General features: G+C 48.3%; 1 protein-coding gene across 1 annotated transcript; it reads left to right on the plus strand.

The window, feature by feature from the left end:
* Nucleotides 1-3,221: 3,221 nt before the first annotated feature.
* LOC141197702 (gastrula zinc finger protein XlCGF66.1-like) lies at nt 3,222-15,194 on the plus strand. The gene is made up of 5 exons (XM_073662789.1): nt 3,222-3,280; nt 7,120-7,254; nt 7,384-7,563; nt 7,654-7,777; nt 15,118-15,194. Exons 2-5 carry the CDS (start codon nt 7,177-7,179, stop codon nt 15,192-15,194), a joined length of 459 nt encoding a protein of 152 aa, XP_073518890.1. The 5' UTR covers nt 3,222-3,280; nt 7,120-7,176.
* The last annotated feature ends 10,109 nt before the right edge of the window (nt 15,195-25,303 follow it).

Genomic DNA, 25,303 nt, shown 5'->3' on the forward strand with positions numbered 1-25,303 from the left:
TCTTTGGTTTCAACCACCGTGTCTTTGTGCGATGCAGAAAAGGTGAACGGATGGACTCTACATGCCTGGTTCCCACCGTGAAGCATGGAGGAGGAGGTATGATGGTGTAGGGGTGCTTTGCTGGTGACACTATTGGGGATTTATTCATAATTGAAGGCATACTGAACCAGCATGGCTACCACAGCATCTTGCAGCGGCATGCTATTCCATCCGGTTTGCGTTTAGTTGGACCATCATTTATTTTTCAACAGGACAATGACCCCAAACACACCTCCAGGCTGTGTAAGGGCTATTTGACCAAGAAAGAGAGTGATGGGGTGCTACGCCAGATGACCTGGCCTCCACAGTCACCAGACCTGAACCCAATCGAGATGGTTTGGGGTGGGCTGGACCGCAGAGTGAAGGCAAAAGGGCCAACAAGTGCTAAGCATCTCTGGGAACTCCTTCAAGATTGTTGGAAGACCATTTCCTGTGACTACCTCTTGAAGCTCATCAAGAGAATGCCAAGAGTGTGCAAAGCACTCATCAAAGCAAAAGGTGGCTACTTTGAAGAACCTAGAATATAAGACATATTTTCAGTTGTTTCACACTTTTTTGTTAAGTATATAATTCCACATGTGTTAATTCATAGTTTTGATGCCTTCAGTGTGAATGTACAATTTTCATAGTCATGAAAATAACGAAAAATCTTTAAATGAGGTGTGTCCAAACTTTTGGTCTGTACTGTAGATATATAGTAAATTAGTGCCTCCCAATTTAGTTTGGCTATATAATTTACCATGCAAATAGAGAGTGTGTCTGAAACTCTTAACACGTCAGGATGACAATCAAAATGTCAGATATTAAAAGTAAAACACTCCTGTAGTTTGTGTTCTAAACAGGCATAATTTAAAATAATAATAATATTCCTAATGGGATTTGAACCATAATACTGCAGTTTCAGAGGCTGATGCCTTACCATTGAGCTATCCAGTCAAGTGATAGTAACTGGCAGCTTTACTTGTCTTATGAGATTCACCATGAAAATACTCACAGTGACAAAAAGTCATTGTGATTCTGATTTGAAGAAAATCACACATCAGACTCACACATCAAAATCAAACATCATTTGAATTTGGCTTGCTTGCAGTCTGTGCATAAGTCCCAATGAGTTTTATTATTATTACAGTTGTAAAAGTCACTTGTCAAAGTCACTTGTCAAAATCACTTGTCAGAATCACTTGTCAGACAGGGTATTTAGCCTCAAACTGACATCATTCTGAGGTTTGATTTTGATATCTGATCATGTCCTAAAATGGACACTGTACTACAGAGACCCCTGTACGGAAATATTAGGGCTCCAGCGACATCAAATCTATTATACAGAGAATAGCGCTATCTCCAGAGCTCTGTACACAAGGACATAGAGACCAGACAAAGTACTCATATTCAGGCAGCTTCTATTTTACTCCAACCCTCTTTATAAGAACAAGATCAGAATCTCATTATACCGAGCAGAGAAGCTCCAGGGACAAAGACCCCGTCTGCTCCTAACACGCTGGGGGTCTCATTTGTGGCCCCAGCGTTTCTTGTACAATAAATCCCTTTCTCATCCAGTCCTGTAGTAATGACTTTGTTATCAGGTTTTGTAGGAGGGTTCGTCTGACTCCATCATATGTTATCAATATCTGTGCGAGAAACAAGAGACGTCCAAGTGTCTCGCCCAGGGGAAGATATGGGGGAAACTCGGTACCCAGGCCTTTACCTTCTGTGGGATGTCACGGCAGTCGGCTCCCGGGCCCGTACCCTGGGGTCACTCTTTAAAAGGGGGAAGTTATTTATAGGGGAATTGGTGGTTTTTGGAATTTAGAGTTCGGGACGCCACCTGTGGTTCCTGGTAACGGATACCAGCACTGCTTCAGACCGCCGGGGGTGATGGGATGGCAGCTGAGTTGTTTCTGCTCCCCACAGGCGTAGCGGGTCCCCCGGGACAGGGTTAATGGAAGGGATGCAGGTGAGAGGTGGCCCAGTCAGGTCAGGGGAGAATGATCGACACGCACACAGGGGTTTGCTTCAGTACCTTTACTGGTGTAGACAGCAGGTATGGTCCAGGGTACTTGGTAGGAAGGGTTCACTTCTGGACTCTCCCCAGTGAGTGGGTATAAGGCCTCCTGATCCGTTTCTTCCTCTCTCTGAAGCTTCTGACCCGCCTGGAACTGGGCCTAGCTTCTGTACTGTTCACTCTTTCACCTGTCTGCTTGGTGGTAAGAACTTTCCTCCACTATCCCTGGACGCTGGGGCCTTCGTGGTTCCTAGTTCTTTAGATTTTTGTAGCTTCAGGTTGACCAGGGGTCTGGAACCCTCCTGGCATACCGGTTGTTCCTACTGGGCGTAGAGGACCCTGTAGGCACGGACCCAGTGTCTGGCTTGTATTCTGGGGTGAGCCTCAGATGCTCCTCTGCCCCCTTATCACTTCTCTCTCCTTGCCTCCGGCCACACTCGAGGCCCCAGGCTTCAGCACGTGCTTTGTGCCTTCACTTGCCCTCAGCACAGCAGCTGACAGAAGCTGCTTCTTCACTGAGCACAATCTCTGCTCACTAACTAACTAACTAACTAACTCCACCCTCCAGTATATATCCCTAACAGGCTCCCTCTGGTGGTATGAGGTGGAAGGGTGGAGGTGTCTGTGTGTAATGAGGGCCTCTTGTGGAGAGGTCCATCCATGCCCCTTTTGGGTCCTGTGGTACCTGTGAATAGCAGGGTGCCACACAAGCGCAGTTTTTTTGAATGTCCAGTGTCAGTTCTTCTCCCGTCTAATAAAGAGCCGTGGTGTCTCCGCCCGAACATGGGAGTATACAGCGGTATACAGCGTACACACACAACTCCATATATACACCGCTCTGTACACACACGGCTCCATACACACACGATCTGTACACACGCGGCTCTGCTCCGTACACCTCATACACACGCGGCTCCGCTCCGTACGCCTCGTACACACGCGGCTCTGCTCCGTACGCCTCGTACACACGCGGCTCTGCTCCGTACGCCTCGTACACACGCGGCTCCGCTCCGTGCACCTCGTACACACGCGGCTCTGCTACATCCACACTGTAAACCCCTCCTGACCCCACACATAAACTTCAGCTCATCCAGCACCATGACAACCAGCACAGCAGAGTCCTGCATCCACTGAGGCCCCTGATCATGTGACCCCCTGACTCCTCCCCTCCTGTGACCTCATCACAGGTCCTGTGCGCACAGAGCAGCCATATATGTGGTGGCGGCTCTGCAGGTGGAGGTATGTGGAGACCCCATTACTGGGCGCAGGGGGCATTAACCCCTTCAGCACGGAGATTCTTTTGGGGTCTCTGTGTGGTGTGAACAGTGAGGTAACAGCTGTGGACAGAATGCGGCTTAGCTGGTTCCCGTCCACATTAGATCCATTCAGACGACTGCAGGATGAAGGACAGAAGCCCAGAGAAGTCTATCAGGCACCCCCATTACTAAACCAGTAAACTAAAAGAAAGAAAACACCCAAAAATATTTTTTTTGAAAACAACTCCCCGACAGACAACAGAGGAATAAAGTTCAGAGAAGAAGCTTCATAGAAAGACATTAAAGTTACAGACGTCATTTAACTCTTTGGGAGAAAGTGATTCCAGGGAGTAAATCCAGAACACGTCTCTGTAGAAGTTTACTGCGTTGTGATTGTGAATCCGCTGCGGTCGTTTCTTCTAACACCGACCATCGGAGATCAAAACTTTTATCACCATCTCCGGGAAATGTCTGGCCACGGTGGTCTCCCCAAACTTCTGCTCTTCTTCATTCTTTTCTTGCAGCGGCCGCAGTGGATTTCATCCTAGACTCATAGAGCCGAACAGAGGAGTGTTGTTTCTTCAGTCTGATTGTAATTGATCGTGACGTTTGTCCAATGTCCACTTTAAAGAATTTGTCCACTACTTTATATGAACCCCCCAACGTACCCCCCCCCGGGGCCCAGAAATGTTTCTGTAAATACCTTGCGGTGCCTTTTCTGCCTCCTTGCGGCACTACCGCTGGCCACTCAGAGGCATCACGTGACCCGTCACTGATGTCACATCAAGTGAGACTAACATCAGTGACGCGCTCCTCGCGGTGGATGCTGGGCTGTGGGCGGGGTTACCCCGTGCATCACACCCAGCATCCCCCGCTCGCTTTCCCAGTGAATGAGGAGAGGAAGAGCGTGCGGTGGATGCCGGGTGTGACGTGCTGGGTAACCCACGCCACAGCCCAGCGTCCACCGTGAAACGTAGAAGTGAGTACCACCTTCTGCAGCCGGAACTTGACGTGACATGAGCGGATGTCAGAGCTGGCTGCAGCCAGGGGTCACGTGATGCCTGTGAGCGGCCAGTGATAGCGCCACTCACAGGCAGAAAAGGCACCACAAAGTATTGAGAAACACTTATGGGCCCCGGGGGAATACATTGGGGGATCATATAAAGTAGTGGACAACCCCTTTAACACAAGGGCACTTTACCGAGTAAATCACAACAGAAATGTAGCAGGTAAAATTCACCAATATCCACAGGTGTCCCATCTAATTTGTGGGAAAACTATCATCTTTAATAATCCTCCAACAGTTCTTGAATGACAAACGCGGAAAAGTGCCCTTTTATGGATTTGAAAGAAAGTCTGTTTAGACACTTTAGCTTAATAATAAAATGGTTAGAAAGCGATTTATCCTGAAGATTCACAAATTGTGGGGTGGTTTTAAAAATGTTATGTTTAGGGTGTTTTTGTGAATGAATCATGTATTGCTCCCATAGTACAGTGCCCCTTTCTTGGCCCCCACACACAGTATACTGTTCCCCTAGTACCGCCATCCACCCACACACTGTATAATGTTCCCACAGTACCTCCATCCCCAATTTTATTTTTTGGGGGTGTTTTTCATATAATATATGGAAACCTACATGAAAATGCTAAAAAATTCCTATCCTATCCAGAGAAAAAAAATACATTGTATATGGAGAATTTGGCATCAAATACCTCTTGTGTTGGTGTTCTTACAAACAAGCTTTTATAATGTCTCAAACTTCTGTGTGTGAATAAGACATGAGATCTAATGTGTTAGAAGATGACAGTCCGGGGAAGACGGGAAACATTCATATAGACGGCCGGTAGTGATCTAGTGGGTGACAGGACTCTGGCCAAATATGTTTCTAGAGCCGTAGTTGAAGATCAAAATGTCATCCTCATCATGAAGTAGTTATTTCTCATGTCACGTGTAATGAATATCTCCTGCAGTATTGTTAATGCCGATTCCAGTGTCGATAAATGAGACGAGAATTAGCAATAAGGAAGATGAGTCTATGAGAAACGTGTTCAGCTACAGACTCCAAGGAAGAAACTGCTTGTTGTCTGTGGCCTAAAATATACAGTGCCTACAAGTAGTATTCAACCCCCTGCAGATTTAGCTGGTTGACACATGCGGAATTAACTTGGCATTGTGACATTTGTACTGTAGATCAGCCTGGAAGTGGGAAATGCACTGCAGCAAATTTTTTTTTTTTTTTAAAACGTTAAAAGTTAATTCAGAGTGTCATTTATTATTCAACCCCTCAAACCACAAGAATTCTGTTTGGTCCCCCAAAAGTATTAAGAAGTAGTTCAGGCACCAAGAATAATGAGCTTCACATGTGTGGATTAAAGATCTCTTTTGCCAGCCTTTTCTGACTATTTAAGACCCTCCCCAAACTTGTGAACAGCACTCAGACATGGTCAACATGGGAAAGACAAAGGAGCAATCCAAGGCCATCAGAGACAAGATCGTGGAGGGTCACAAGGCTGGCAAGGGGTACAAAACTCTTTCCAAGGAGTTGGGCCTACCTGTCTCCACTGTTGGGAGCATCATCCCTAAGTGGAAGGCTTATGGAACTACTGTTAGCCTTCCACGGCCAGGACAGCCTTTGAAAGTGTCCTCCCGTGCTGAGGCCAGACTTGTCCGAAGAGTCAAGGCTAACCCAAGGACAACAAGGAAGGAGCTCCGGGAAGATCTCATGGCAGTGGGGACATTGGTTTCAGTCAATACCATAAGTAACGTACTCCACCGCAATGGTCTCCGTTCCAGACGAGCCCGTAAGGTACCTTTACTTTCAAAGCGTCATGTCAAGGCTCGTCTACAGTTTGCTCATGATCACTTGGAGGACTCTGAGACAGACTGGTTCAAGGTTCTGTGGTCTGAGGAGACCAAGATCGAGATCTTTGGTGCCAACCACACACGTGACGTTTGGAGACTGGATGGCACTGCATACGACCCCAAGAATACCATCCCTACAGTCAAGCATGGTGGTGGCAGCATCATGCTGTGGGGCTGTTTCTCTGCCAAGGGGCCTGGCCATCTGGTCCGCATCCATGGGAAGATGGATAGCACAGCCTACCTGGAGATTTTGGCCAAGAACCTCCGCTCCTCCATCAAGGATCTTAAGATGGGTCGTAATTTCATCTTCCAACAAGACAACGACCCAAAGCACACAGCCAAGAAAACCAAGGCCTGGTTCAAGAGGGAAAAAGTCAAGGTGTTGGAGTGGCCTAGTCAGTCTCCTGACCTTAACCCAATTGAAAACTTGTGGAAGGAGCTCAAGAATAAAGTCCACATGAGACACCCAAAGAACCTAGATAACTTGGAGAAGATCTGCATGGAGGAGTGGGCCAAGATAACTCCACAGACCTGTGCCGGCCTGATCAGGTCTTATGAAAGAAGATTATTAGCTGTAATTGCAAACAAGGGTTATTCCACAAAATATTAAACATAGGGGTTGTATAATAATTGACCCACACTTTTATGTTTAAAATTTAAAAAAATTCAACTGAGCAACATAACTTTTTGGTTTGTAAGATTTATGCTTCTGTTCATAAAACCTACTCTCGTTTGCAGTTTGAAGGCTCTAACTTATTTGCATCTTATCAAACCAGCTAAATCTGCAGGGGGTTGAATACTACTTGTAGGCACTGTATAGGTTTTATTACTAGATGTAAAGAAGAAAACTAAATAGTAGAAAATAGTAAATCTCATATGTTTCCCTTATTATCTCCAGTGATTGTATTATTACTCAGGATTTTTATGAATTTACATCGGCTCATGTTCTTCTCATTCAGGTCTCTACAATATCGGATCCCCTAAATAAGAAAATTTTTCTGATTCATTCATTAAGCATGGATATGGACAGGGACAAGATGGCGGAGAGGATATTACGCCTCACCCTAGAGATCCTCTTCCAGCTTACTGGAGAGGTGAGAGATTCTGATGATGTCAGATTACATCATTCTTATCTATGGGAATAACAGATGGACAGAACTGGAGAGGTGAGGACTCTGGAAATGTCTGTAGTGAGATTTATTAATGTGTCTCTCCATAACTAGGGTTACACAGTAGTGAAGAAGACCTCTAGTGAGCGCTGTCAGGACCCTGTGTCTGAGGAATGGAGGAGACCCCTGAGCCCAATCACAGGGCCTCCACCTCACCCCCTGATACATGAGGACATCAATGATCAGAAGATCCTAGAACTCACCTACAAGATGATTGAGCTGCTGACTGGAGAGGTGACACTGCTGGGAATGAGGAATGCTGGGACATTATACAGTAACACTATGAAGGGATCGGGGGGATGACGGTATCATTTTCTGTGTCAGGTTCCTATAAGATGTCAGGATGTCGCTGTCTATTTCTCCATGGAGGAGTGGGAGTATTTAGAAGGACACAAAGATCTGTACAAGGACGTCATGATGGAGGTTCCCCAGCCCCTCACATCACCAGGTAATAGACAGGACTAAATACACACGACCTATAATTATCTGTATTTAAACAATGAATTCAGTCCCTCTATGTGTTTCCTCCAGATCTATCCAGTAAGAGGACAACACCAGAGAGATGTCCCCGTCCTCTTCTTCCACAGGACTGTAAACAAGAAGATCCCAATGTTCCTCAGGATCATCAGGTAGATGGAGAAAAGGTGTCATGAGATCTCCCCTATGATGTGTAGACAGCTGTGAAGGTCTTGTGCTCAGTCTTGTTTTATCCACCAGTATTATATGTTTTATACTTGTGTAATGAGAACAGTGGAGATGGCAGGATTAGAGCTGATCATAGATGGGACTTCTCCATCTGTCTGTGACTCTTACAATATTTGTTTCAGGGTGAAGATCTGACCCATATTAATACTACAGAGACATATGTGAGGGGTGATGAGCAGTGTAAAGAGGATATTCCTACATATGACTACCCAGGTGAGTAGAAACCACTAAATGCAGAGAAGTTACAGATTCATCTCAGATAATAGTGTAGAAAACCGCAGCACTGCTGGAATAGGTGAACAAGTAGGGTCAAAGCCATTCAAATAGCAAATGAATCTTGGCACTCAGACAGGCATAATTTTAATGTATTTAATTGCAGTCCAACACAGATACTATTGTTTTGGTCCTTAAAACCTTCATCAGTGTGTACTGCAGCATAAAGACAAAAAAATTAAAAACTACATATATCAGACAAAAGCATAAAAAGTACCGTATTTTTCGGACTATAAGACTCACCGGACCATAAGACGCACTTAGGTTTTAGAAGAGGAAAATAAAAAAAAAATGTAAGCAAAAAATGTGGCCATGATGCCCTGTTAAGTGGTGGTGAATATTCATTGCCTTTAATAGCGGTCACTCTGAGCGCAGCAGGAGCCGCGCTGCGGCTACAGTGTGCGCGCTATTAGGGAGAATGAATGGTCACTGCTCCCCACGCACACAGTCCCGGCGTGGGGATCAGTGACTATTCAGGCACATAGCGTGACACAGCACTGGAGGAGAGAGGAGGTGAGTATGAAAGTTTATTTTTTTTTTTGTGCCGCGTGAGGGGGATCAGGGGGTGCCAAGCATACCTGGATGAGGGGGCCATACATACAAGGATGAAGGGGGCCATGCATACCGGGATGAGAGAGGCCATACATACAGGGTGCCATACTTACCAGGAGCTGCAGGCACAGTGTGCCGGTTATTAAGGAAAATTTAATATTCACTGCTCCCCACGTCCATGGGCGTGGGGAGCCGTAAATATTAATTTTCTTTAGTAGTGGGCACAATGTAGGCTGCAGAAGGTGGCAGTTGCCTCCTGCGCACCGCTACTCCGCCACTGTCACTTCCCCCACATCCCCCACCACCCACAGCCACAGTATTTTATGTATATCGGACTATAAGACGCACCCCCCCCTCCTCCAAAATTTTAGAGGAAAAAAGTGCGTCTTAAAGTCCGAAAAATATGGTAGTAGAAACAAACTGTCATAAGGTATTTCTGAAATTCATATAATCATCTGAAAATCAATAACATTACAATAGAGAGCTCATAATAATAAGTGTGATCTACTAGACTGCTAGGAATATAGTTAAAGGTGAAGGCAGGAAGGACACAGTGTCTCAGTGGAAAGACAGGATCTAGGGAGACAAACAGCTATAAGAACATCAGCCTCATAGGGAATTATCCAATCGGTACCTGCAGATATATGTAGAAACCTACCCAGTAGTGAGAGCAGGAAGTATGACAGGCGTGAAACGTGGCATCCGCCGCTGGTTCCAAAGGTCGCCATGTCAAGGGAGGAGAAAGCCTAGTATATGTGGTCAGAGGGCGGGACCTAATGTCCCAGGAGACCAATCAGAGTGAACCGCTGGTGTAACGTTCCTGGAAGTGGACTGAAGCGATAGGAGGCGGTGTCTGGATAGCAGTGACATCACCGGAAGTGACGCCGTGTCGAGTGCCGCTATCAATTGCCTGAAGGCATAGGAGGCGTGACTGGAGAAACTGAGGGCGAACGTGCGTTCCACGGTGCAGGACGTGCATGTCAGAGGCTGCGTCCTGCGTTCCACAAGCAAGAAGACTGTGTACTGAGTGGGTAGAGTGAGTTACAGAACAGGGGAGTTTGCGTTCCACTGTGGGATGAGGGATGGACGCCGTGCAGGACTATAGGACAAAAGAATAATAAGCCTGGAAATATCACAGGAGGTGAACAGGTGTAAGTGGATCAGCCTGTGGGCCGTGGAGGATGATGATCAGTGATTAAAATAAGGAGAAGCCGTTCTGCAACATAAAGAATACAAAATAAATACCATGATAATGAGAGAAAATTAATCTCTCTAAAATGACATGCAAATACTGTATCTCAAAACACATACAGTACAGACCAAAAGTTTGGACACACCTTCTCATTTAAAGATTTTTCTGTATTTTCATGACTATGAAAATTGTACATTCACACTGAAGGCATCAAAACTATAAATTAACACATGTGGAATTATATACTTAACAAAAAAGTGTGAAACAACTGAAAATATGTCTTATATTCTAGGTTCTTCAAAGTAGCCACCTTTTGCTTTGATGATTGCTTTGCACACTCTTGGCATTCTCTTGATGAGCTTCAAGAGGTAGTCACCGGAAATGGTTTTCACTTCATAGGTGTGCCCTTTCAGGTTTAATAAGTGGCATTTCTTGCCTTATAAATGGGGTTGGGACCATCAGTTGTGTTGTGCAGAAGTCAGATGGATACACAGCTGATAGTCCTACTGAATAGACTGTTAGAATTTGTATCATGGCAAGAAAAAAGCAGCTAAGTAAAGAAAAACAAGTGGCCATCGCCCAAGCATGCTCGCTGAAAGGGTTAACAGAACATACTCGCTCATCACTAGTTCTAATTTATTAATTTGTCACCAGTAAGAGAAACTATATTCTCTTTTCCATGGTATCACCTATATTCATTGATAATGAACACGTCCACTAGAGGGCGTCTCCTACTAGTTCGACGTTGTCTCACTGCCAATAGTTCCCATATAATGAGGGACTAACCACGTTACTGGTAGCACAGAGGCTCTGGAAAAGTGAAAATGGCTCCTTGCTCCTCAAAAGAAATTCAGCAAATTCTGCTCTCCCAAATGCAAATGCTCCCCTTCCTTCTGAGCACCACAGTGTGCCCAAACCGCAGTTAGTGTCCATATGTTTGGCATTTGTGTAGCGATGAGAGTCGGCCTAATTAACGGGTGCATGTCTCCAGAAGCATGAGCTAGGCACAATATACAGGCACTACAACGTACTGGCCACTACAACGTACTGGTCACTACAAAGGTAGTTTGCAATTTTCACTCAGCAACATCCACTGCTGCTTGTTTCTGGAAAAAAAAAAATATGGAGTGAAAATCTACACTACACCTGTAGATAAATTCCCAAAGGGGTATATTTTACAAAATGGGGTCACTTGAGTGGGGATTCTGCTCTTCTAGCACTTATGGGCTTTGTATATGGAGTCCTGCTCCGTCCTTCCCGAGTCTCGCTGTGTGGCTAAGCAGTAATGTACAGTCACATATGGGGTATTTCTACATTGAGCAGAAATTGTGGGATACATTTTGGTGCCATTTTTATCCATTTCCCAGTGTGAAAATGCAAAATCTAGGGCTAAAACAAAATTTTAGTGGGAAAAATGTTATTATTTTTTCTTCATTGTCCAATAGTATAAAATTCTGTGACCCCCCATGTGGTGTCAATATGATCACTGCTTCCCTAGATGAATTCATTGAGAGGTTTAGTTTGTAAAATAGGGTTTCTTATGGGGGAGGTTCTATTGTTCTGGCACCTCAGGGGCTCTGCCAATGTGATATGGCACCCTCAAGCCAGTCTAGCAAAATCTGAACTCCAATATGGCACTTTTTCCCTTCTGAGCTTTGCACTGTGCCTCAAAAGTAGTTTTCGTCCACATATGGGGTATCAGCATACTCAGGAGAAATTACGCAACAAATTTTGGGGTCCATTTTATCCTGCTATCCTTGTGAAAATGAAAAAAATTAGGGCTAAAACAACATTTTTGTGGGAAAAATATCTTTTTTTCATTTTCACAGATCAACGTTGTAAAATTCTGTGAAGCACCTGTGGTTTCAAGGTGCTCACCACACATCTAGATAAGTTCCCTGAGCGGTCAGGTTTCCAAAAAGAGGTCACTTGTTTAGGCAAATCAGGTGTTCTCCAAAAGCGACATGACACTCGCAGACCTGAAAGGTCTTGGAATTACTGTTGCAGAAGGTCCTTCAGCTGCTTGGCTCCTGCAGCCTCTGTTCTGTTGGTAAGCTTCCTCTCCTGCTCTTCACCGGTCACATAGATCAGTGCAGAGCAGAAGAATAGACAACAGCTCTTTCTGTGATTGGGGAGGATGCGGTATCCACTTTCTACTCCATCACAGGAAGCCGCCTCTGAACTATAAGACGCACACACTTTTAAACAAGAGTTTTTTTCTTGTTAAAAAATGCATTTTATAGTCCACATAATATGGTAACTAAATTCCTTAAGGGGTATAGTTTCCAAAATGGGTTCACTTGTGGAGGTTTTCCTCTGTTCAGGCACATCAGGGGCTCTCCAAACACGACATGACACCCGCAGACCACTCCATCAAAGAAACGTCATTCCTTCCTTTCTGAGCTGTGTCGTACGCCCAAACAGTAGTTTCTCCCACATATGGGGTATCTGCGTACTCAGGAGAAATTGCAGAAGAAATTGTGTGGTGCAATTTTTCTTGTTACCCTTGTGAAGAAGCAAAATGTGTGGCAAAAAAACATTTTTGTGGGAAAAATTAGATTTTCTGTATTTTCACGGCTCAACATTATAAACTTCTGTGAAGAACATGGGGGTTCAAGGAGCTCACCATACTTCTAGATAAGTTCCTTGAGGGGTCTAAAAATGGTGTTACTTGTAGGGTGTTTCCACTGTTTAGGCACATCAGGGGCTCTCCAATCGCGACATGGCGTCCGCTAATTATTCCAGCAAATTTTACATTTAAAAAGTCAAATGGCGATCCTTTTCTTCGGAGCCCTGCCATGCACCCAAACTGTTGTTTTCCCCCACGTGGAGTATCAGCATGCACAACAAATTTTGGAGGAAGCCTAAAAATTTCCTTCCACATTCCATTAATTCCTGTGAAACACCTGGACGGTTACTAAACTTCTTGAATGTAGTTTTGAGCACCTTGAGGGGTGCAGTTTTTAGAATTTTGTCACTTTTGGGTATTTTCTGTCATATGCATATTGACAAATTACCGAGAGGGTAAAAAAAACCCTGGTTGAGGGGTGTATAAAAAAATCTCTTTTATTACTGCTTTACTAAAATGTGGTAAAGAAGTAAATTAAAACTACACTAGTTTGTCTGTGCCCTTACTCTGATATTAAGTCTCTAGAAACTGTATAGTATTAGAATACATCTGATATCATGAGCTCATTATATTCATTATAGTTTTCCTTTATGTCTGCAGTTCATAGATTAGTTGATCACATTATTTACTAGGACATACACAGGTTCCCTAGTGCTACCGAAAATATATACATAGCCACCCCAACAAGTTTCGCCATGTCTGGCTTCCTCGGGGGGCTGGGGCTATTATTGGCTGGACAGAGCCAGCGCCACCCAGAGCTTGTTCTTCCGACGTCTCTTCCATCACCAGCACTGCTTGCAGAATGAATAAATGGTAATTACTTACCGGTAATTTTTTTTTCCTGAAACCCATGACAGCACCATACAAGAGAGTAGTATCCGCCCCTATTACTGGACAGGAAGCCATGAGCGAAAAATAAAAAGGCAACTCCCACTTCCTCCTTCAATGTGGTTTCCAGGAGTCAAGTAAGAGTCACCCAATTCATCATCATTTTTATTTATACATTCACTCAAGCACATTCTTCATTGTGAGAAGAGAAGACTAAGAACCATCAGCCAAAAGTCAGAGGGAGGGAAAATTAGGGTGCTGTCATGGGTTTCAGGAAAATCAAATTACCGGTGAGTAAATATCGTTTTTCCCTCCGCCATAACAGCACCATACGAGAGACCATAGCAACGGAGTCCTTCAATAGGGAGGGAGCACCCCTGTAGGATCTTACACCTGAAGAAAGATACCCAGAATATCCTAGTTTAACAGATAGTGCTTCAAGATTGAATGATATCTAAAAAATTCACAATCAACATAATGTCTATCGATTTGGAGCTTAAACCAAAAGCGCCAAAAGAGTAAACAGGATTTTTACAACACTCTGTCCTCTTTATCTCCCAGAGAAAGGTCTATATTTAGAGACCTCACTTATATACATGGTTGAATATCTTTTGATTTGATTAGATATTGATTTGATTTGATTTAGATTTGATTAGATATTCTGTTTTCATTAAATCAACTAACCAACAACTGAAGTATATAAGAACTGGTGCTAAGACTCGGCGTGTAATAGAAGCAGAAGTTAATTGATTCAGGGAACCTGGTAACCTTAACTAGGCTTTGACTAGGGTTTCTACCTTAATATTTTTGGCATTTTCAATTGAAGGCCCCACGTAAGGCCAAGATCTGGGCCATAAGAATCTTTTTTAGGGTCAATGATCACATAATCGTTCAAAACTACTCAACTCTATGCTATCAAGAGTAGATAGAGCATCCCAGATTGCCAAAATGGGGATTTCAAAACCAGCAGAAATATTTAGTACTCTATATCCCTTAAGGTGTAACGTTAAGTTCCCCTAAGAAATGTATTTAAGCTGAACGGACACTTATAGTTCGAGATTTCCATCCTGGGGAGTTTCTGGCTACCACAATCTAGCCAAGTACCTAGAAAGGGTAAGACACAAATCTAAGCTATTCCAAAAGAAAAGTCACAATCCACCGTTCATGCAGGGATGATCGTATTTACGCTATTCTCCTATAATAGCATCAATTCAGCAACTTTATAATCCAACCATGGAGATTGTTAGATTAAAGTACTTCAAATGCCAAATAGTTTAGTTTTCAAGCAAAGAAACTAAGTAAACCGAGTGATAACCATCACCTCTGATACACTTTTTTTTTTTTTTCCAAAGCAACTCATTCAGAAAGAGATCTAGATCTCTTATGGTATTGGTCAAATCTCAGATGGTCTTAAGCTAAGGTATTAGCATCCCGTCCCGTTAAACATGTACCATAAGTACGTATCATCCTGTGCTTGAGTAATAATCAGAACGGTCTTACCTCAGTGTGAACGCATTTGTCTTAACTTGCAAAGATGCTTCTCCTTCACCACAGGAGTCTCACGGGTACGGGGACATTTTAACTCATCCACTGATTCCTCCTTTTATAGGTTTATTGCAGCGCTGCCGTCTTATCACTCCCAAGAGCGCACTGACTGAATATTTAACCAACTCGCCACTTAGTTGAGTCTACCAGTTTATGACTTTAATCCCAAGAATACATAGTGTAATATGGCTCCATTGACTTAGTTTCCAATTAGTCCATCTGCACTTCTAACTGGGAGAATACACTGGTCTTGAAATAATTTTACCAGATCCGGTATAATCGTGTCTGTCGGGCAACTCCATTAGGAGGATGGACTGGGATATTTACCGGTTCGTCAGTCCCATAACGGCGAGTCCAACTCCTACCTCCCTTAGTAGGGCAGACCGGTAGTGCTGGCCAACTCAATACAATCAAGTTTATCTTACCATTCCGAATCAGGAGGGTAGATTGAGGCAATGTTTTGTTTATCAACCATCGATACCGGTGAGTCCAGCTCGCACTTCCCTTAGGAAGGCCGATCGGTATAGTGCTGCCTTACTTGGCACAATCAAGTTCATCTTACCATTCCATACCAGGAGGGTAGATTGAGGCAATTGGTGGTCTATCAACCAACTCATACCTCCCTTAAGAGGTCAGACCGGTATAGTGCCGCCCTCTTGGCACGATCAAGTTTCCTATCACTCTAAACCAGGAGGGTAGATTGGGGCAAATGTTGGATTTTCAGCCCCCCACCGGTGAGTACAACTCGCAGCTCCTCCTACCATTTCCTATTTGGTATAGAGAGTTTAATCACTTAACGTCCAAAAGGTCATTCGAAGACTCTAGGTAGGAGTTTTAAGTGGACTTATAGTGGTTTCTTTTAAGCTTAGCGCAGGAGGAGGGGGGGGGACTGAGCTGTAGATGTTTATCAGCCAGTTCATCTAAAGAGATTGAGGCCTCTCATATGATGAGAGGTTGAAAAAGTTGAGCTTGTTTAGCTTAGAAAAACGACTCCTCAGAGGGGATCTCATTTACATCTATAAATATATGTGTGGTCAGTACAAAGGACTAGCACATGACTTATTCCCTCCAATAACCATACGAAGGACCAGGGGCACTCATTACGGGTGGAAGAAAGCCGATTCCAGCACCTAAAATAGGAAAGGGTTGAACTTTATGGACCTAGGTCTTTATTCAACCTATGTTACGTTACTAATGATCCTAGATTGTGAAGATCAACTGGACTTAAATTGTTATTATTCTTTTAGCGCCCCCATTCACACCTTTACCAAGAAGACCACTGGGACACAAATGTTAAATGCAGACTATTTCAATATGCTATCCAAGTATGAGGGATTGACTGAATCTGGACTCAGCAGCTATCCTTTGGACTGTATTTAATAGAATCACCCCAGACCGAGGGCATCGACTAGAAACCTTCCTTACCAATATCAGTAATATTGCTAGTAAAGGGTAGTGAAGCTTTGAGACCTTAGTGAAACAGATCTACAGGCCCCAAGTTGCCTGGCTAATCGGGCAACCCCCTGTGAGGCAGACAGCTGAGGAAAATTCTAGACCTAACGTGGCAGGTTTTTCCACAACTATGAAGCGGTCTGAAAAAACCTTCAGACAGGCCAGCGTTAGACATAAACCCACACCTGAATTGGCATGAGGCCTAGCCCTGAGGCTCAATACGCAAGCCCTGAGGCTCAATACGCAAGCCACGAGGCTCAATACGCAAGCCACGAGCCCTAGCCGTGAGGCTCAATACACAAGCCATGAGGCTCAATACGCAAGCCACGAGGCCTAGCCGTGAGGCTCAATACGCAAGCCCTGAGGCTCAATACGCAAGCCCTGAGGCTCAATACGCAAGCCACGAGGCTCAATACGCAAGCCATCAGGCCTAGCCGTGAGGCTCAATACACAAGCCATGAGGCTCAATACGCAAGCCATGAGGCTCAATACGCAAGCCACGAGGCCTAGCCGTGAGGCTCAATACGCAAGCCATGAGGCCTAGCCGTAAGGCTCAATACGCAAGCCATGAGGCCTAGCCGTGAGGCTCAGTACGCAAGCCATGAGGCCTAGCTGTGAGGCTCAATACGCAAGCCATGAGGCCTAGCCGTGAGGCTCAATACGCAAGCCATGAGGCCTAGCCGTGAGGCTCAATACGCAAGCCATGAGGCCTAGCCGTGAGGCTCAGTACGCAAACCATGAGGCCTAGCCATGAGGCTCAATACGCAAGCCATGAGGCCTAGCCTTGAGGCTCAATACGCAAGCCATGAGGCCTAGCTTTGAGGCTCAATACGCAAGCCATGAGGCCTAGCTTTGAGGCTCAATACGCAAGCCATGAGGCCTAGCCGTGAGGCTCAATACGCAAGCCATGAGGCCTAGCCGTGAGGCTCAATACGCAAGCCATGAGGCCTAGCCGTGAGGCTCAATACGCAAGCCATGAGGCCTAGCCGTGAGGCTTAATACGCAAGCCATGAGGCCTAGTGACTCGCCCCCTGGGCCGTGGGGCACTCGGATCCGGACAATAGGGAAACGGTGGGAGTAGTAGTGGCAACCCGGTTCCGTGGCTCAGGGTGGTCAGGCCAGTGGTAGTCCGTTATGTGCTGTTGATATTATCCGACTACGCCACCCGTGGATTTGCGGTCATTAGGAACCGCCGCTGCAAGGCAGACCGCTGGGGCTGATGATGTATGCAGCTGGGATGGTGTGACTTCCCACGGGAAGAGTGCGGCCCCAGGGCAGTGTAGTGGATGTTGGGAGTGATGGTAGTGAGAGTCCCAGTGCTGATAGTGCTGGAGGAGCAAGGAGCACACAGACAACAGGTTGCAGTTCAGGGTCTTTACTAGAACAGGTAAATTGACCCACAAACAGTCCCGGCTAGGAGGGGACCTGGATGTCTTAGAGCAACGGGGAAATTGGCCCTGGTCAGGGTGAGGGTGTAGGCCTACCGTGCTTTCTGTGCTCCTTCTGGCTATCTCCTCCTTATAGGGTAACAGCCCACGTTTCCGAGCTCTCCGTGTATTCTCGCCTGTATGGCCTGCGACGTGGGTTCCTTTCTGCTCCCAGCCTTGTACGGCTTTGCTGGTCCCTTCTGTTGTGGCAGGGCCTCCAGGCTTCTTAGGCCAAGGAATATACAGTCCCCTGCGAACTGGTTATCTGCTGGGGGATGTGGAATCCTCCCAGCCTCAGACACCAAAGTCTGGTAGATTAAGTCCTCTATCTGCCAAGACAGGCTCACTTCGCCTCTTGTCTCTGGCTTGTGGCTCTCCTCCTGCCACACTTCCTCTTAGGTGCAATACAACTTTCTGTCCCTGCTCTGCTCTGGGACACGTCTCAGTCCTGAGACAGGTCATTCGGTTCTCCCTAACCCTGCCCCCAGTACCAGCTTTTATAGGGGCAGCCAGCTCCCCCTACTGGCCTGAGACAGGAGGCATTGCATGCTAATGTTCCCCTGACTAGAGAACCTCCCCCTTGCTCTCAGACACAGCTTTAATATATTTGTGGCATCCAGGCCAGGGTGACACATTCCCCCCTAGTGAAATTTAGTACTCCGGGACTAAACAATAAACAAAGACAATATGCATAACCATAAAACATTAACAGACAGACGACGCACAGATTGAGTTCTTAAGGTCACAGTGTGGCCTGTGACCGGGTGTCCATATCACCAGCACAACGGGGAGCCTTAACCAGGTGGGGGTCTGTCCTACCCCAAGTCCTTTACAGTCTTAGTTCATTCCTGGGCTAGGCTCCGAACGCAGTCCATACAAGGTCCCGGTTATAAAAAGTCCATAACCTTTGAGTCCTTACGGTAGCTGCAAGAAACTGAAACACAGAATTACCAAATGTAGTGCCGGCGTCCCTGCCCTCTGCTAGGCAGGGACGCTGCTCCTCTCACCGCTCTGCTCCGTGCCCGGCTTCCTCCCCCCGCTCTGCTGTCAGCGCGCGCTCCGTCCCGGCGTCCTCCTCCTGCTCTGCTCTCAGCGCGCGCTCCTTCCCGGCCCCTGTGCTTAGGGTGCGCGCGCGCGCGCGCTCCCCTCCTCTTAAAGGGGCCGCGCGCGCCGCCCTAAAGAGTCCCCGGCCAATGGCCGGAGGACTTCATCATATATAAGGCACCTCCTCCAAAATGGAGGTGCCCGAGCAATGTTGTTTGCACCTGTGACTCACCTGTGCTTCAGCCCTCAGGTCCCGTTGCCAGTTTCCTGCCAGTTTCCTGCCAGTTTCCTGCTAGTTACCTGTCAGTACCTGCCAGTTACCTGCCTGATTCCTGCCTGAATACTTGTTACCTGTCTGCCAGTCTGAGGTCCGACGGTCTGCCTTACTACTCCTGTCAGTCTGTCTAAAGGACCAGCCTGCCCGCTCACCTGGGAGCGCATATCAGCTACCTGCCTGCTTGCCTGAGGTCCGACGGTCTGCCTTACTACTCCGGTCAGTCTGTCTATGGACCAGCTTGCCCGCTCACCTGGGAGCGCTTCTCCGTTATCTGCCTGCTTGCCAGCCCGGAGGCTCCGTTGTCACGTGCTGTGACCACCAGCTACTCCAGACTCTTGCCCGCTCACCTGGGAGCGCATCTCCGTTACCTGCCTGCTTGCCAGCCCGGAGGTCCCGTTGTCACGTGCGGTGACCATCAGCTATTCCAGAGACTCTTGCCCGCTCACCTGGGAGCGCTTCTCCGTTACCTACCTGCCTGCCAGCCCGGAGGTTCCGCCGTCACGTGCCGTGACCAACTGCTATTCCAGAGACTCTCGCTTGCTCACCTGGGAGCACACATCTACCACCTGCCTGCTAGCCTACCCGGAGGCTCTGCCATCACAGGTCGTACCTACCCCTTACCCAGAGACTGCCCTGATCACTTGCCGTAACTCCCTGTCCGTTCACCCAGAGACTGCCACCCGCTCCCTTACAAGGGCCGCCCCCTTGTATAGTAGCTCAGAGGTTCCGCCTCCCGGACCCGTTACAGTCCGCCTCCCGGACCCGTTACAGTTTGCTCGGGCACCGGAACCCGGTGGCACCCAAGCTCCCTCACTCTCGGACCTCGGTCTTGAACTGTCCCGTCAGAGGTCCCAACAGGAGGCCATCCTGGGTCACCTGCGGAATGTTAATACTCGCCTGAACACTCTGTCTGATCCACCAACAACCTCCGCCAGTGCCATATCTTGCAATCCGGCGGCTCCGCTGCTCACTAATACTATGGTATCCTACCCCGGACCCCGGCTTTCTGCACCTCCTCGCTTCGGAGGCGACCCCGTCCAGGCTCGGGGCTTCTTGAATCAGTGCACCCTGCATTTTGAACTTTTGTCCTACCAGTTTAACTCCGACCGGGCCAAAATTGCCTTCATCATGTCCCATCTCACCGGGGAGGCCCTGGCCTGGCTGAATCCTCTATGGGAGAGAGGAGACCCCCTGGTGTCCAACTTGCCTGCTTTTCTCACGGCTTTCCGGAAAGTCTTCGACGAACCCGGACGGAAGACCTCATCTGCATCATCGTTGCTACGCCTCCGTCAGGGGAGTCTCACCGTGGGCCAATATGCCATACGGTTCCGTACCCTTGCCTCGGAGCTGGCCTGGGATAACGACGCTCTGGTTTCCGTCTTCTGGGAGGGTCTGTCCGGCCGTATTAAAGATGAACTTGCCGGTCGGGACATTCCTACCACTCTCGATGACTTAATAACTCTTGCCACCCGAATTGACCTACGGTTTCAGGAGCGTGCCAAAGAGGTCACCCGTGAGAGAAGGATTCCACGTTTAGCTCCTACTTTCCAGAAACCCGTCATTCCCTCCATCTCTCCCCAGGTACACTCTCCTGAGCCTATGCAGGTCGACCAGACCAAGATGGTCAAAACCCGTCAGGACTCACGCCGTGCCGAGGGGAGCTGCTTCTACTGTGGCAGTAAGGAGCACCGGATCCGTGCCTGCCCGGAGAGGTCGGGAAACGCCTGTGTCTAGGTTCGCTCAGAGAGGTCCACCTAGACAAGAATAAATCCTCTCCATCCCTGCTGTTGTCAGTTTCGATCATCTACGGGGAGAACCGTTATTTCGAACTAGCCCAACTTGACTCTGGAGCAGCCGGGAACCTTATTTCACAGTCCCTGGTTGAGAAATACCGCATCCCCACCAAACCTCTGGCTGTACCCTTGTCTGTCGCTGCCGTGGATGGGGGGCCTCTTACCTCGCCCCATTCAACTCATCACCGAATCCATTACCCTGCAGGTGGGAATGCTGCATTCTGAAAGTATCTCCTTTCATGTTCTGCCTGGACTCTCTCACGCCCTCTTGCTAGGTCTGCCCTGGCTCCAGAGACATGCACCCGTGCTAGACTGGCAAACCGGAGAGGTCCTTCGCTGGGGACAAGACTGTCATAAAACCTGCCTGGTTCCCGTCCATCCCGTCCGTCCCTCTCCTACCCCAGCTAATCTACCTGGACTTCCGATTCCTTATTGGTCTTATGCAGATGTCTTTAATAAAAAGGAGGCAGAGACATTACCACCACATAGACCATACGACTGTCCCATCGATCTGCTACCCGGTACTACTCCTCCCCGTGGGCGTATCTATCCTTTATCCGCTGCTGAGACCCGGTCAATGTCCGAATATATTGAGGAGAATCTGGCCAGAGGATTCATCCGGAAATCTACCTCCCCGGCGGGAGCAGGCTTCTTTTTCGTCAAAAAGAAGGACGGCTCTCTCCGTCCCTGTATAGACTATAGAGGCCTAAACCTGATCACGGTGAAGAATAAGTACCCCCTTCCGCTCATTCCAGAATTATTTGATCGTCTGAGGGGGGCTAGGATCTTCACCAAACTGGACCTTCGTGGGGCGTACAACCTGGTTCGTATTCGTCAGGGGGATGAATGGAAGACGGCATTCAACACCCGGGACGGCCACTATGAATACCTGGTAATGCCCTTTGGTCTCTGTAACGCTCCTGCCGTCTTTCAAGAGTTGGTCAATGACATCTTCCGGGACCTTCTCTACTCCTGCGTAGTGGTGTACCTGGACGACATCTTGGTCTTCTCTCCGGATCTCCAGACTCACCGGAGGGACGTTCGTCAGGTCCTGCTCAGGCTAAGGCAGAACCATCTCTACGCTAAATTTGAGAAGTGCCTCTTTGAGCAGACCTCGCTTCCGTTTCTGGGCTACATTATCTCTCAGACCGGCCTTCAAATGGATCCTGAGAAACTGTCTGCCATCGAGAAATGGCCCCGACCGGAGGGGTTGAAGGCCATTCAGCGTTTCCTGGGCTTCGCCAACTACTACCGCCTCTTCATACCACACTTCTCTTCCCGGACGGCCCCAATTTCTGCGCTCACCCGTAAAGGTACTAATCCCAAAGAGTGGCCACCCGAAGCAGAGGAGGCCTTTCTTTCCCTTAAACAGGCCTTCTCTTCCGCCCCGGTGCTGCATCGCCCAGATGGCAACAAGCAGTTCTTCCTGGAAGTTGACGCCTCCTCCTCTGGAGCCGGAGCGGTACTTACTCAAAAATCATCTTCCGGGAGGATGGTAACTTGTGGCTTCTTCTCTAAACTCTTCTCCTCCTCTGAGCGCAACTATTCCATAGGAGACCGAGAGTTATTGGCCATCAAACTGGCATTGGAGGAGTGGCGTTACCTGCTCGAGGGGGCTCTTCACCCGGTAATAATTTACACTGACCACAAGAACTTGGCTTACCTCCAGCATGCCCAGAGACTTAACCCGCGCCAAGCCCGGTGGTCCTTGTTTTTTGCTCGTTTTGATTTTGTCCTTCATTTTCGCCCGGCTGACAAAAACGTCAAGGCGGATGCCTTGTCTCGATCCTTTCTGGTGTCTGATCTCGAGGAGGATCCGAAACATATCATCGATCCCGCCAGAGTAATGCAGGTGGCTCCCGTGAGTCTAAATCGTCTTCCTCCTGGTAAGACGTTCGTACCAGTACCTGATCGGGAGAAGATTCTACACTGGGGTCATTCGTCTAAACTAGCTGGCCACGCCGGTCAGAAAAAGACCCTCCAGCTTATTACCCGGCACTACTGGTGGCCTAACCTGCACAAGGATGTAATAGACTTTGTTTCTGCCTGTGTGTCCTGCGCCCGCAACAAAGTTCCGAGACACCTGCCGGCCGGCCGCCTCCTACCTCTGCCAGTACCTGCTGCCCCCTGGCAGCATATAGCGATGGACTTCATTACTGATCTGCCCGTCTCTGCCGGTTGTACGGTCATTTGGGTGGTCGCTGACCGCTTCTCCAAGATGGCTCACTTCATTCCACTGCCAGGTCTTCCGTCTGCACCCGAGCTGGCTAAAGACTTTATCCGCCACATCTTCCGTCTTCATGGCCTGCCCCGTCACATCGTGTCGGATCGTGGGGTACAGTTCACTTCCCGTTTCTGGAGAGCCACTTGTAAATTGCTGGACGTCACCCTGGACTTCTCCTCCGCTTACCACCCACAGTCTAATGGTCAAGTGGAGCGGATCAATCAGAACCTGACCAGTTACCTTCGGCACTTCGTTAATGCCCACCATTCTGACTGGGTGGATCTCCTGCCATGGGCCGAATTCTCGTACAACAATCACGAGAGCGAGTCTTCCTCCAAATCCCCGTTTTTTGTAGTCTACGGTCAGCATCCTCGGATCCCGTTTCCCGTCTCCACCTCGGCGGACAATCCGGCTGCGGAATCTCTTGTTAACAAATTTTCCTCCATATGGGAGAGTACCCGGTCCGCACTCCTTCTGTCATCCGAGCGTATGAAAAGACACGCTGACAAAAAACGTCTGGACCCTCCTCAATTCCGCCCTGGGGATAAAGTCTGGCTCTCGTCCAAATATGTCCGGCTCAAGATCCCTTCCTATAAGTTAGGGCCTCGGTTCATCGGCCCACTGGAGGTCATCAGTCAGATCAACCCGGTGGCCTATAAATTGAAACTCCCGGCCAACTTACGGATCCCTAACTCCTTCCATGTGTCTCTCCTCAAACCTGTGGTACTTAACTCTTTTTCCAAGTCTACAGGTACGCCTCCTGCTCCGGTTTCTGCTGAGGACGAGTTTGAGGTAGAGAACATTCTTGCCACCAAAAGGGTAAGAGGAAAGACCTTTTTCCTGGTAGATTGGAAGGGGTTTGGTCCTGAGGAGAGAACGTGGGAGCCCCGGGAGAACATCCATGCCCCTCTCATCCTAGCTAAATTTCTGTCTGGCCTAAAAAAGGGGGGGCCTAAAGGGGGGGGTACTGTAGTGCCGGCGTCCCTGCCCTCTGCTAGGCAGGGACGCTGCTCCTCTCACCGCTCTGCTCCGTGCCCGGCTTCCTCCCCCCGCTCTGCTGTCAGCACGCGCTCCGTCCCGGCGTCCTCCTCCTGCCCTGCTCTCAGCGCGCGCTCCTTCCCGGCCCCTGTGCTTAGGGCGCGCGCGCGCTCCCCTCCTCTTAAAGGGGCCGCGCGCGCCGCCCTAAAGAGTCCCCGGCCAATGGCCGGAGGACTTCATCATATATAAGGCACCTCCTCCAAAATGGAGGTGCCCGAGCAATGTTGTTTGCACCTGTGTCTCACCTGTGCTTCAGCCCTCAGGTCCCGTTGCCAGTTTCCTGCCAGTTTCCTGCCAGTTTCCTGCTAGTTACCTGCCAGTACCTGCCAGTTACCTGCCTGATTCCTGCCTGAATACTTGTTACCTGTCTGCCAGTCTGAGGTCCGACGGTCTGCCTTACTACTCCTGTCAGTCTGTCTAAAGGACCAGCCTGCCCGCTCACCTGGGAGCGCATATCAGCTACCTGCCTGCTTGCCTGAGGTCCGACGGTCTGCCTTACTACTCCGGTCAGTCTGTCTATGGACCAGCTTGCCCGCTCACCTGGGAGCGCTTCTCCGTTATCTGCCTGCTTGCCAGCCCGGAGGCTCCGTTGTCACGTGCTGTGACCACCAGCTACTCCAGACTCTTGCCCGCTCACCTGGGAGCGCATCTCCGTTACCTGCCTGCTTGCCAGCCCGGAGGTCCCGTTGTCACGTGCGGTGACCATCAGCTATTCCAGAGACTCTTGCCCGCTCACCTGGGAGCGCTTCTCCGTTACCTACCTGCCTGCCAGCCCGGAGGTTCCGCCGTCACGTGCCGTGACCACCTGCTATTCCAGAGACTCTCGCTTGCTCACCTGGGAGCACACATCTACCACCTGCCTGCTAGCCTACCCGGAGGCTCTGCCATCACAGGTCGTACCTACCCCTTACCCAGAGACTGCCCTGATCACTTGCCGTAACTCCCTGTCCGTTCACCCAGAGACTGCCACCCGCTCCCTTACAAGGGCCGCCCCC

Source organism: Phyllobates terribilis, unplaced genomic scaffold (assembly GCF_046119375.1).
Source record: "Phyllobates terribilis strain yellow unplaced genomic scaffold, ASM4611937v1 Scaffold_86__1_contigs__length_6382490, whole genome shotgun sequence".
NCBI lineage: Eukaryota > Metazoa > Chordata > Amphibia > Anura > Dendrobatidae > Phyllobates > Phyllobates terribilis.

What these genes read in the sequence shown, in the direction of transcription:
- LOC141197702 (XM_073662789.1), top strand. Translation starts at nt 7,177, where the DNA reads ATGGATATGGACAGGGACAAGATGGCGGAGAGGATATTACGCCTCACC. An exon ending in TCTTCCAGCTTACTGGAGAG is followed by an intron (nt 7,255 to 7,383) that starts GTGAGAGATTCT and finishes CTCCATAACTAG; the next exon opens with GGTTACACAGTAGTGAAGAA. An exon ending in TTGAGCTGCTGACTGGAGAG is followed by an intron (nt 7,564 to 7,653) that starts GTGACACTGCTG and finishes TTTCTGTGTCAG; the next exon opens with GTTCCTATAAGATGTCAGGA.